General features: G+C 39.0%; 1 protein-coding gene across 1 annotated transcript in view; it reads right to left on the bottom strand.

Moving 5' to 3' along the window:
* Positions 1–14,384, bottom strand: part of wdr5 (WD repeat domain 5) — an 86,294-nt gene that overhangs the window by 12,545 nt on the left and 59,365 nt on the right. The window contains exons 7-9 of the mRNA XM_028809089.2: positions 12,142–12,225; positions 3,700–3,755; positions 839–885 (exon numbers count right to left, since the gene is read on the bottom strand). Of these exons, the coding sequence (XP_028664922.1) occupies positions 839–885; positions 3,700–3,755; positions 12,142–12,225 (187 nt within the window). The remainder of the gene's footprint in view (positions 1–838; positions 886–3,699; positions 3,756–12,141; positions 12,226–14,384) is intronic.

The following is a 14,384-nucleotide window of genomic DNA, read 5'->3' as shown; positions in this document are numbered from 1 at the left end:
AAAACCTGAAGCCACAGTGGGCCCCCAGGACCGACTTTGAGAACCCTTGCTTTAAATGACATGCTGAGGGCAGAGACAGGTGTGGACCCTGGTGGGTGAAAGCAGAACGAATGAATGAAAATCCAGGAGATGCACCGCATTCTGACTTCTAAAGGAGACTCTCTGGCAATGAAACATTTATGAAAGCTGTGTGAGGAGGTGTAGTATGAGAGAGAGATATGGCTGATGAAGGTGGAATGTGAAACAAAGGAACAAAGAGGAGAATGACCAGGTAGGAGTGAGAGCAAGACAAATGCGGAGTTAAGAGAAAAACTAGGTGATAAGGTGAACCAAGATGGTAGGTGGAAGGGATGGTGGTCCAGAGAGAGGCCAAGGAAAAAGTGCTTGAAGGTAATGTGACAGATGATATGAAAAGAACAGGCTCACCCCAAGAGATTGCTGAGAACAGCAGAACACTGAGGAAATATTTGTGGGTTAACCTACTAACCAGGCTAAACTCAAAATGTGGCTGTTAAATTGGAAAAAGAAATAAAAAAAAAAAACAAAGTATTCTTTGTGGAAAAGCTATAATTATGAAAAAAAAGGTAAACTGGAAACCTTCATCTTTAGAGGTAAAGAAAGTCTACTGAATATGATTGGCTCCTGGTTAAAATAATGTCTTTATCATCTTTTATACTGTATTTCGGTTAAGACTTACTTAATGGGTCTACAGTTTATTCCATTTGCACACCGTAGGAAGACTTAGGATAAAAGGAAACAAAATATTTGATTCTCTTACTTACTTACAGAAATTAACAAAATGAAAAGCAAATATAATTAGGATATCTTCCAGACTTACCAATAAGAGTTTTCAAACACTGGCCTGACGCTGTGTCCCAGATTCGACTAAAATGAAAAAGAAGTTACAAATAAACGTCCTGCAAATCTATTACTTACCACTTTCATACGCTATTGTTTATGAAACACCAATTCTCTTTTGCTTGTTCATCAGTTTAGTTCGTTTTTTGTGTAGCGTTCTTCAGAGTGCAAGCTCAGAGCACGGTGACAATTTCACAGGTAGATACAAATACACACTTTACAAATTACATAATGAGTACACATAAATTTGTGAATTTCCCCTTGGGATTAATAAAGTATCTATCTAAAGACATAATTTACTTGAAACATACGATCAGACAAAGCAATTTCAACCTGCTTAACTGTTGAATTGTGGCCAGCTAAAAACTAGAGGAGAGGAAAACAAAAACCTCAGACAGCAGGATCCCCAGAGAAAATAAACTCTGGGAGGTCTACAGTCAGTTATCAAAAATTAAAGACAGTAATAGACACAAAGTCCTGGAGACATAGGCCATCATTTTATTGTCCACCATAGTGATCTCCACAAAAGATGTCATATAAAATCTTGAAAAATGAAGAGCTGTTATAGGCATCACAAACTACTCATTGAGCTGGAGTACCAATTGGACACCGAGCCAGTATTCTTTTATCAGTCCAAATACTTGCTGGCAGGTGGAGTGGTGAATCGGTCTAAAGTGATTCGAGTATGGATGTGTGACTGATTATAAAATGGATTCAGAATGTATTCTGACCCTTTCACTTTTCACATTTTGTTATTTTACAGCCTTATGCTAAACTTAAATTAATTTTTCCCTCATCAAACAACACTCAATACTCAGAAATGACAAAGCGAAAACAGGATTTATCCAAATTTATTAGAATTAAAAAACTGAAGTTTGAATCACATTGTCACAAATGTTCACATACTTTGCTATGACAGTTGAATTTTTTTTTTCTTTATTTCGCCTTATACAATTTCATGTATTAGGAATTTGTTAGTTTTCGCATACCCCTTGGGAGTGAGAATGCAGGGTCAGTCATTGTACAGCACCCCTGGAGCAATTACAGGTTAAGGATCTTGCTCAAGGGCCCAGCAGAGTAGGATCTCTTTTGGCAGTGACGGGGATTCAAACCGGCAACCTTCGGGATACCAGCACAGATCCTTAGCCTCAGAGCCACCACTCCGCCCTTAATTTGGCTCAAGTGCTTCCAATTCTACCAATCAGCACTGAGATGTTCCTACATCTTGTTTGGAATTCGCCTGTAGTTAATTCAATTTACTGGACACGATTAAGAAAGGCACACAGTTGTCTATAGAAGGTCCCAAAAACCAAGTCATGAGGTGAAAGGAATTGCCTGCAGAGCATAGAGACTTTACTGTCAAGGCACAGATCTGGGCATGGTTACAATATTGAAGGTCCCCAAGAGCAAAATGGCCTCCATAATTCTTAAATGGAAATAGTTTAGAACAAGCACAACTCGTCCAAGAGTAGAGAAATTGTGGGAGAATGGCCTTAGTAAGAGAGGTAACCAAGAACACTGTGGTCACTCTGAGTAAGTTTCAGAGCACCTGTGGGGAGATGGGAGAAACTTCCACAAAGACAACCACCACTGCAACACTCCACTAATCAGGTCTTTAAGGCAGAATAGCTAGAAGACACATAAACAGGTTTGAGGTTTGCAAAGAGCCACCAAAAGGACTCTCCAACCTGTGAGAAACAAGATTCTTTGGACTGATCACACTGAAACCAGGCGCAGACTCATCATCATTCTAATGGTGAAGCAAGGCAGTGGCAGCATCATACTGTGGGGTTTGTTTTTCAGTGGCAGGAAATGGGAGATCAGTCAGAGTTGAGGGAAAGCTGAGAAGAGTAAAGTTGAGAGATATCCTCAATAAAAACCTGCTGCAAATCCTCAGACTGAGCCAAACGTTCACATTCCCACAGAACAACTACTCTAAGCACATAACAAAGAGAACACAGAAGTGGCTTAGAGACAACTCTCTGAATATTCTTAAGTGGCCCAGTCAGAGCCCAGACTTGATTCCAATTGATATTCCCTGGAGAGACATCAAAAATTGTTGCTCACTGATGGTCTCTAACTGAACCAGACAGAGGTACAGAAGATCTGCAGAGAAGAAAGGCAGAAAATCCCCAGGTCCAAGTTTGTGAAGCTTGCTGTATCAGACTCAAGAAGACTCCAGGCCTCAAGAAACTACTGAGTAAAGGGTCTGAATTCTTGTGTCTTGTGGGATTTTTCTTTTTTTTTGTAATAAATTTGTAAAAACATTTTGCTTGATCATTCTAAGGTATGAAGTGTTTCTTGATGAGGGAAAAATAAATTTAGATGATTTAAGCATAAGGCTGCAACATTACAAAATGTGTGAAAAGTGAAGGAATCTGAATACGTTCTAAAGGCGCTGCACTTCTAAGCAGACAAAGCTTAAACAATAAAATGGAGATGAAGAGGTGGCACGATTGAAGTATTTAAATTATAAAGACAATAAGTACAGTAGATCACAGCCATTAATTTAAAATAAAGTTTGGAGGTCAGCAATAGGATTCTGGTTATCTTCAAAACTCAACTCAACATTACTGTTAAGAAATTAAGTGAATAGGACTGATGAGACCATTGTAATGTACTCATTAGGCATGTTCTGGTTTGGTTGGGAAGAAGGTACAGTAGGACTTTGGTGTAAGCCTAACCTCATCCAACCTTGTTTTGGAAAATGTAACATCACAATCAACCCACAAATATGTACCCTCATCAAACCACCAAACTCTAGGGTTCACTGCAGTTAAAGCCCATACATATAAAGTGTAAAGCAGACATACAGTACTTAGCAGACAAAATCATACTTACCAAAGTCCATCATAACTGCTAGAAACAATCAGAGAGCCATCTCTATTGAAATGTACCTAAAACAAAAATTACAAATCTATTAGAAAAAACTAATAGTAGGCTTCCCCTAACATGTTTTGCACTAATTCAGAATAAGGCGACAGAGTGGTTAGTAGTCCTGCCTGGCGTTTGTAGATAGTCTGAAAGCCAAGCCTAGTTGCTGAAAGTGTGGGGTTTGCACGTCCTTCTCTGTCTTACCAGGTACTGTCATTTTCTTTGTTTTTTCCGAAGACATGATTGATTGGCAACTTGAAACTGGCACACCCAATGGCCACTCATGATGGTAAACAGACCCCAAATAACAAGCCAGTAAGACACTGGGGGAGTCTTGTGCTGCTTATGCCTAATGCCATCTGTACAAGCCATGGCAGCAGTCTGAACAAGCCTCATTCATACCAGGTCACTTCTCCCTGCAGTCTGTGGTAAGCGAACTGTGAAAGTGGGGGGAAAAAAAACAAAACCTAATTTGTCTAGAAATGAATGTAAATCTTGCGACACACTACACAACTTCTAATTCGGTGGGCACATCAAATTTTACGACAGCATTTATTGCATCTGCAAGCTAATCGTATTCTGACAGCCGATTTACATGCCACCAGAAAGTACTGATGCCTGTAAGTGAACGTTTTCAGGTATGGCAAATTCTGATTCTGTCTCTGCAGGTTTTTCCTTTTCACATGCTATTTCAGTACAAGCAACATGAGACTGAAAGATGAGCCTCTCTTCAGGCTGGGTGGTCCAAAACAGGCACGGTCTTATTTCCTTATGGTCGCTATAAGGGCCAGTTTTAGAAAGTTAATGTTTAATGTTAAATTTATATAGTGTTTGCTTACTTTCTATAGAATGTGGAATTATCACCTCTAAATACATATATCTACATTTATATATATATATATATATATATATATATATATATATATATATATATATATATATATATATACACATATACATATACACAATTTTTACACAATATACATATACACAATTTTTTCTCGGTGTTCAAATTGAGCTTTGCAGCAATAAGTTATGCTCTTTTGAATCTCTACTTACTGTGACTCCAAATGAATAAAAATGAGAATTGAGAAATATTATCTGCCTGTTGTCAGTGTGCCTTTTTCGTCCACAACACACACATAAAATCCAACATTTATCTGTCTGTTCGCTTTTCACAAGATAACTACTTAACTGATTTAGATTGGGTTTTTTATGTATAATTTTCTGGAACATTTCGGTTGATTTTGCGACTTCTCTCGTTGCACTATGTATTATTTTATTTATTTATAAAGCACTTTAAAAACAACATCAAGGCTGACCACAGTTCTGTACAATAAAACCCAACATAAGACACACAATAATCAAAGGGTGAAAGAAACAGAAATTCATATTAAAAAAGTTCACAGATATCCAACTAAGGTCCCAGTCAACATCTCACACAGTAAAAGTGTGTTTTTAAATAAGATTTAAAGACAGCAAGTGAAGGAGCCTGCCTAACGTGCAATGGCAAATCGTTCCAGAGTTTGGAAGCTGCAACTGAAAAAGCCCAATCACCTCTAAGTTTGCATCGTGTCTTAGGAACAAGTAAAAGCAACTGGTCTGCTGACCTGAGAGGGCAAGAAGGAACATATGGGTGCAGCAATTCCGACAGATAAAATCAGGCACAACCATTAAAGGATATATCATAGTTTGCTTGCAGTAGTGATTTATTTGCACGAATCCGAGAGACACGCAGGAGGACAATGGGAGGGGGGCGGGGCCCTCCTCACTCGCACTCCAGCCTCGGGGTGTTCCACACCTCCGCTTAGCTGGCAAACGAGAGAACTATTTTATTTACTTAACGGATTTTGATCGGGTTTTTTTTTCCAATAATTTGCTTGAACATTCCAGTTGATTTTGCGACTTCTCTCGTCGCACTAAGAATCACAGTTCACTTGTAGGAGCGATAAATTCGCGCTAATCCGAGAGAGCGGCTGCAGGCCGAGGGGAGGGGGAAGCGGGACATCAGGAGTAGGGAGCCAAGCAGGGCCCTCCTCGCTGTCCTGTTTCACTACTACGTGGGTGGAGTTAGGAAATACTCTTACGGCTAGCACGGACTATTAGATATGTTTGCAAATATGAAATGGCAGACCGTTTTCTGACCGTGCTTTAACAGTGGAGGCTGGGTGGTCTCGTGGCCTCTGAAGCCCTGCAGATTGTTTTTTTTTTTTTCCTCCAGCCCTCTGAAATTTTTTTTTCTGTCCTCCTGGCCATCTGAACGTACTTCATTCTTTGTTACTTAGCATTGCCTAATCTTATTTTTATACTTTTATTATAAACTTTTCCTTCTTCATCTTGTAAAGCACTTTGAGAAACATCACTTGTATGAAAACATGCTATATAAATATTTAACATGCGTACGTGTTTACGATGCCTCAAGTGCGACTGTATGACCAAACTTATAGAAATGAGACAAGATATATAAGCCTTAAACAGAACATTCCCTTGTATGTAATAACCGCTTGAAGTCAGTGATTCATAGACATCATCAGGTGCTAAGGTCTTCTCTGGTGATGCTCAACCAAGCCTCTAATGCAGCCATCTTCAGCTGCTGCTTGTTTCAGGAGGCTTGTCCCATTACATTTTTCTCTTCAGCATTTGGAAGGCCTGCTCAATTGGACTGAAATCGGTGTGAGACCGTGAGTTTCATGGAGACACAGGTAACGAGCCTCCCAGTGCCATGGATATGGTGGTAAGAGAAGCCAGTGTATGCTTTGGGGACACACATTTACCTGTTTCGCTAGGCGAGGGTTGTAAGAAAATGAAAACAAAAACAATGAAAATAATGAAAAGTTTTATGAAACATACAGTCACCGACGGCTTTAGATAGATAGATAGATAGATAGATAGATAGATAGATAGATAGATAGATAGATAGATAGATAGATAGATAGATAGATAGATAGATAGATAGATAGATAGATAGATAGATAGATAGATAGATAGATAGATAGATAGATAGATAGATAGATAGATAGATAGATATAGATAGATAGATAGATAGATAGATAGATAGATAGATAGATAGATAGATAGATAGATAGATAGATAGATAGATAGATAGATAGATAGATAGATAGATAGATAGATAGATAGATAGATAGATAGATAGATAGATAGATAGATAGATAGATAGATAGATAGATAGATAGATAGATAGATAGATAGATAGATAGATAGATAGATAGATACTTTATTAATCCCAATGGGAAATTCACAATGCACAATTGCACACCATGCTCGTTCTATTCCCCCCCCCATTATATTCGTTGAGATGTTGCTCTGTGCGGGCGGGAGACATGCGAAGAGTAGTCAGTTTTAAATGTGGTGCACTGTCTGTACTGTAACACGAGATTGTGTGGGTAGGTAGAAGATAAGAGTATTAGAGGGGTGCCGTGAGTGTCAGGTTTATTTTGATGGGAAAGTTTGGGTTTACTGTTGAGGTCTTGTGATTTGAGGGTTGCTAACATAATAAAAGTAGCCATTAAGGGTGCTAACGTCAGTTTTGGTTTCGTTTTTGTCATTGTAGGGATTTGGATAAAGTGATTTATATCAACACGATAAGAATGGAGATGCCTTGGTGAAGCTCATCATTAGATGGGCTGGTTTTAGGTTATTTTAAGGCTGAATAGACAGAAGGTGGGGAAGTGAACCACACTGCAGAGAAATGGTAGATGAGAGTGTTGAAAAACAGAGCACATTAAAGAGAGATTGTGAGGCTCAGTGGCTGGCGGGTTCTGGGTATACATCAAAAATGACAAACCCTGTAAGCTAGTGTTGACCCCTGATTTGTTGTTTTTTTTTTTTTTTTGAAGGAGTCTTGTATTTTTCAGAGGTTGGACTGCAGCAGAACCTATTTTTTTTTCCCCCACTGTATATATGGTTGCACCCTAAGAGCGATTGAAGAGGATTGTATGCAGTAAACTGCAACTTCTTTAGTTTTAACATCTTGGCATCTTTGTATTGTTTTTTCTTATTCAACTATGGTCCCAGTTGGTCGGGACTACAAGCAGGACACCTGCAGTTGCTGGTGTGGTGTGACAATCGGGTGACTGGCTTGGCCTTTCAAGAATTTTCCATTTTTTATCTTTGACAATCTCCTGTGTTGCCTCAGCAATATGCTGGGCTCATTATCTTTTTGTAAGATGAAGCTCTGTCCAGTGAGTTTGGAGGCATTTGCTGGAACTTGAGCAGATCAGATACTTATGTACACCTCAGAATTCACTCTGCCACTGCCATCAGCAGTTCCATCATTAATGAACAGAAGTGTGCCAGCACCTATGGGAGCCTGACATATCCAAGCCATAACACCCCCAGCACCATGTTTAACAGGTGGTCTGCTTTGGATCTTGGACAGCTCCTTCTTGTCGCCACACTTTGCTCTTGGCTTCACTCTGATATAGCAGGTTCATCTTTGTCTCATCTGTCCACAAGACCTTTTTCCAAAATCCTGCAGGCTCTTTGAAGTCCTTTTTCACAAACTGCAACCTGGCCTTCCTATTTTTGTGGCTAACTAGCGGTTTGCATTTTACAGTGTGGCCCCTGTATGAAGGCTTCTGTGGATAGTCATCTCAGTCACACACACACATCTGCCTCCTGAATACTGTTTCTCTCAGACAGGCGGATGGGGCTTTTTCTTTACTATAGTGAGGATTCTTCTTTCATCAGCAGTGGAGGTCTTCCTCAGCCTACCAGCCCCTTTGTGTTTACTGAGCTCACCAGTGTGTTGTTTCTTCATGATATTCCAGACAGTTGATTGAGTTCATCCTAAGGATGTACTGAGGTGTCCAATGGATGCATTCTTGTTTTTCAGCCTCATAATGGCTTCTTTGACTTTCAATGGGACAGCTCCTCTCCTCATGTTGATCAATGGCAACTACAGGCTCCAAAATGTAGAAGCAAGCGAAGGTATCTTATGAAGCAATGAAACACACCCGAGGAATAATAAATGATGCCAACTGCTCAAAACATTATGAGGCGACCAGGAAGAAAAAGTGTAGTCATTTCTATACGGTGCGACCAAAATGTATGCAATGTGCACTTTAATCGTATCGGAGTTGTTTGATTTGTAACTTTAAACATGTGGAGCAGAAGGTTAAATTAAGGAAAAATGTGTCTTTGTCCCAAACATTATGGAGGGAACTGTATAAAATATGTACTAAACAGAAATGTGATAGCAGTCAATCAGATGAAGTAACTAAACTAAAATTAAAACTAAGGCTTTGTTCACACTCTGAAATGGTGTTTTCATTTTAAAACTTTTCCATTCACACTAGCATTTTCAGAAATGTGCAAGTCTTGCCTACTGGGCATGCATGTGATCTGTCAGCCATTTGCTTAAGGAGCAAACACAAGAGTAAATCAAAATAAAAAAAAACAAAATGGACCTCTTTGTCTGGATAAATAATCAAACACAACTTCTTTAAAGGATACAAACAAGTATAAGGTTTCCAGCGTCTTGGAAAATACAGACTGGGAGTGCTGCCAAAATAAATCCTGCAAAATATTTGACAGTTTCAAGGAACAGTACCCACCAGCTGATGCAAAGAAGTTAGGGAATGACTATCCCCACGGTAAAGATGACATGTCAAGGCACAAAACCGAAAGCAGTTCCTGACAACATGGCAATCATAGATCCACAATTTTGAAAAGCTGAGCTAACTCCATCCACAGTGCAAGACCGTAACTTTCAAATGTACACACTGAAGGGTGTTCTTAGTGTGTTGTATTGTGGATGGAAGGCCAAAATGAATGGCAAAGATGTGTTTATATAAATGTAGAAGAGTATAAGTGAAATGTATAAGTGAAGAGTCAGTCCCTGAATGCGCATGAATATTAAACATGTTTAATTTCCAAATTGTTCAGACAAGCTGGGTAGGACATGTGCAAGTCTCTGCTCCTCAGAATGCTGCACTGTTTCCCCTCACATTGAAATTAGTGCCCAGTAATCTATAGATATTGACCTTGGATGGAGGGGTGAGGGATGTTCAGTAAAGGCTTTGCTGCATCCATTGTTGAACCACATTAATTTATTATTATCGCTGCCAGTGGGGGCGCACTGCAACCATGATGGTATGTGGTGTGTGTTTAACTGCCACACAACACTCCTGTTCTCATTCTGATATTCCTTACACTGATTGGCTGCTAGAAATGATTCAATTAAGACGACAATGCCAGTGAAAGAGGAATGGTGCAATTGCAGCAACTGCAGCTCATAATTTTGTTGCGAGTTGTTTTGAGACGTAATTCTGACCCTGACATTAGGCAATAACTTTACTGCCCAAATATTCCTGCACCTCTCATCCCTTTTGATAATTTAACTTTATAACACAATGCAAATAATAGGATACGGACAGCCTAATTATTAGAACAAGTTAAAAAATGTCCATAAGGCATAATGCTGGGGTGCACTCAAGGACTCTTAACTGCTTTGAAAGTTTGAGCAATTTTAATTTCTGGTTATTTCATTAAAAACACAGAGAGAGATAATATTCTGGTGTACTAAATATTTTTATAACAGTAAAGATAGAACGAAATTGTATGTATTAGTAGAATGCATTAAATAATAATTTTTGAATGATATTCCTTTGTTTCATTCAAAATTGAGCCCAAGCAGCATATAAGTGTTTACATTACTTAACTATTGTTTTTGTGACTATTATTTACCAGTACAAATTCTTTAGTGAGAACCCCCTACCCAACACCACTCCCTCCAGATCAGCAGCTAATGCCGCCAACTAATTAAAAACTTCTAGGGAGCTAAAAGAATCTTCACTTCAAAGATCCTACGATAGGGTGGGAAAAGGATCTTCAAATTAATATCTCAGAAAAGGAGTGGAAGGCATGGAATTCAATCTAGCTCTATATGTGCAAAGCATTCAATAATTCAATCACATTTATCTCATTTAAAATTGACCAAAATGTATCCAGGGCAAGATCCAATCTGCAAGCGTTGCAATCTAGCTCCAGCCTCACTAGGCCACATTTTGGGAGTGAACTAAATTAACATCAATTAGGACAAAAATCTTTGACTTAAAAACAGCCTTGGTGTCAAAATCACTCCTAACCCATTAACAACTGTGTTTGGTCTCTCAAAGGGGTTAAAGTGTAAAATGACAAATTGATTGTAAATGCCTATACCCCACTGCTAGCATGTAGGTGTATCGTGGTCAACTTGAAGAATCCCGACCAACATTTTATAAGTTAGTGGGTAACTAGTCTGGCGGGGCCAGATGCGATTGTGCTGATGTCCTTTGTCTATTCTATTCCATTATATGTGTAAGTGTGAGTTTATGGACTTGCAGGTAATTTAAAACAGCAGTTAGAGGTTTGAAAGAATGGTCCAATGGAAAATGGCCAAGCATGGTGCAGGGAGAAGCTCATCTAGGAAGCTCCTTTTCAAAATAAGCGGGAGAAAGAAGAAAAAAAAAAAAAAACTGAAATTTTAACACAAAAGCAGCAAGAGGTGCAAGCAATAGTCTGTTGCCTCCTGATTTACTAAGGACAACCAGGTGAACTTAAATCTGCAACCTTTGTCAAGGAATACAGTGCTGGGAATGGGCTTGGAAAGACGTCTTCCAATAGACTGGTCAAGCCATGTTTATCCACATCAGAGAGCTTTCTTTGTCACTCTGTTCCAAAATCCATTATACATAATAAAGTTAGGATATCTGCTGTGTAAGTGCCGACATCATTTGGTACAGTTCATCTTTGGTGTACTTTGTTAATTCTCACCAGGAAGAAGATCAAAACATTTTATGTTTATAGTACTGTACAACTGATAGATCAGTCGATCAATAGATAGAGAGAGAGAGAGAGAGAGAGAGAGAGAGAGAGAAACTATTTGTACCCCGACAGGAAATTTGGGTTCTTACAGAAGCTCTTTAAGTAAATAAATACATAAATACATAAGTATATAAATAAATAAAAAAATAGACAGATGGACACACACATTTTGGTTTGAACAAAGAAGAAAATTAAAAACAAAGAAAACATACGACTTGGCTGTCACAGTCCTAGTGAGGCTCTTTAGGAAGGAGCCTCAGTCACGTTTCTTGACACACTTCTGCTGAATAATTTGTTGGCTCAAAGTCCACAGTGGTGTTGTGTCACAGAGAGGATGTGCAGCTTTGTTCATAATGGCACTCAGTTTTGTTGTAATTCTCTCATTTGTTATGACCTCCAGGGGGTCCAGAGTGCACCCTACAATTGAGCTTCCCCTTATAATTAGCTTGTTGATTGGTGGGCCTCTGTTGAAGTGATATTACCAGCCCAGAACACCACAGTGGAGAAAACTGCATGTTAAAACTGCGAGTTATAGTTACTACAAACGAAACAAAAACAAGAAAGAAATCAAGTTTCACTTACGGCAGAGACGGGGTCAGAGTGAGCCGGAAGCGTCTTAAGGCATTTTCCTGTTTTCACATCCCATATCCTGACGCTTTCATCAAACTGCCAAGATTCAATTAACAAAACAATTTGCATAAATATAACAAATAATTACAGCAAACCAACCCTTGTCCAACTTGAAATTTAAGTACAGATGGAAATTGTTCTAAAGCAATAAAGCTTTACGAGATAAGAACAAAGTGTGCAGAACAACTAAAGGCCTAATTTTTTAATTGATTTAAAAAAAAAAAAAAAAGCACTTCTTGATACAATATTGTAAATGAAAATCTATCTTGCTTTTATACTTAACTGTCATAATTGAGTATAAAATACTGTGCAAAATCTTAAGAAACCTAGTCTTTCATATAAAGACGATATATAAATTTTGTCTTAAATTTTTACTTTTTGTCATCTGTATTAGTGTCATTAAAAAAAGATCAATTTACAAACAATTTACTTTCCATTAGATTACATTTTACTAAGAAAGTTTTTAATCTCTTAAAGAAAGTAACATATAACATTTCTCTCTATTATATAAAAAAAAATCCTTTGACGCGACAAGCCTTTTTGGAAGAGAGACGAGACTTTTGCCTTGAGATTTTTTCAAGTCACACCCTCCTCTCAGTTTCAAACAAGACCACGGTCCTCTCACCTCTCATTTGTGTGAATGCTTTTGTCAGACACACTTTCCTCACTTTAAGTTCCTAAGTAAAGATGACGTATTATGTCCAAATCTTATTGAAGAATTTCATCCCAAAGGGTTATCAACATAAAAAAATGAGTACACGCGCAATCCTTGCACCGCGAAATTAGAAAGTCAAACAAATTAACACCAAAAATGTTGATCGGTTACACTGCAAATTGGTTAAATGCGTACAAAAATGTTGAGTGGTTACACTGCAAATTGGTGAAAACGCGTATCAATAGACTATGCTGAAACAGTTGGTGGTGATCATGCGGAAGATGAAAACAACAACTTACAATATCACGAAGAATATCTAAAACCATTAACAACGTCCGGTCTTACAACGCATGAATTACCGTAGAACGAACTGTGTATCCAATAAAGGTAATGTAGTACATCTTCTGAGGCTAACAGTAGATACCAAAGGAGATCTTGATACGCCATTCGTATTAAAACATTAACAGTTTCTGGTTAGAATAGTTTTTGTTATGACAATTAACAAATCTCAGAACCAAACATTCAAAAAAGTCGTTTTATTTAATAGAAGGAAAGAAACAAAATTCAATCATGGGCAGTTATACAGTACATTGCATTGATGCATATGTAGCAATTCCCATGAAAATAAAAAATCTGTTTAAATTGTACATTCGCATCCCCATATGCGAGCAGCAGAACCGCAGAGACTAGTGCATAGCATAGGCCAGAGGGTTGGAGAGCGAAGCGAGCAGGGGGCAAAGCCCCCTAGTTCACATAAAAAGTTGACTCCCTTGTAGGTCAATAAGCCCAGTGCAGGATTAAACAAAGCGTGCTAGTGCTTAATGACATCATGAGTGGACAGAGCTAACATTAACTCTTTTAGGGTGGATGTCGACTTTTGTAGACATCCAGGGCTGGAGGGCGACAATCAGCTGTTAATGGCGACAAAACTCATTGTTATGTCACAGGCATTCCCTCTCTGCTCGGAGGAATGTTAGACTCATTGACTTGGCATCTAATCCTTGCGTGTGCATGAGTTACGAAATGTAAACAAAGGCAAGATGGCATCAACATCTCACGAGGGAGCGAAGCGAGTGCAGATATGAAAATACTCAGCAGACGATTTCTGTGCATTATCGCCGAGTCGGACTCTGATTTTTCAGAATGTGATTTTGCTGACAGTGATCAGGAGATCGAGCAAGAGAGTGAGGAACTGGCATCAGCTGATCGGACACCAGCTGATGCCGCCCCAGCTGATCGGCTGCTAGCCGAGTGCATTTGTGCAGCTGATGCACGTACAGCAAGGTTCATGTGGGAGGAATACCCAGACATTGATCCGGGGGAGTCAAACTGGCTACCGGACTTCACAAGACAGCACGACTTGCTGTTGGACACAACAGATTACCAGCCACTGGAAAACTTCAGGCTGATCTCTCCTGATGCTGCTTCCAGCTACTGTCAGACGAGACAAACAGGTAGGCAGAGCAATTTTTTGAATTGCAGGCTGCGCCTGCACTGCATTCTCGTTTTTTCAAAGTGGAAACCCACAACAGAAGATGAG

Source organism: Erpetoichthys calabaricus, chromosome 9, assembly GCF_900747795.2.
Source record: "Erpetoichthys calabaricus chromosome 9, fErpCal1.3, whole genome shotgun sequence".
NCBI classification, from domain to species: domain Eukaryota; kingdom Metazoa; phylum Chordata; class Cladistia; order Polypteriformes; family Polypteridae; genus Erpetoichthys; species Erpetoichthys calabaricus.
Note: the sequence above shows the minus strand (reverse complement) of the source record. Positions and strands in the feature narration are given on the sequence as shown.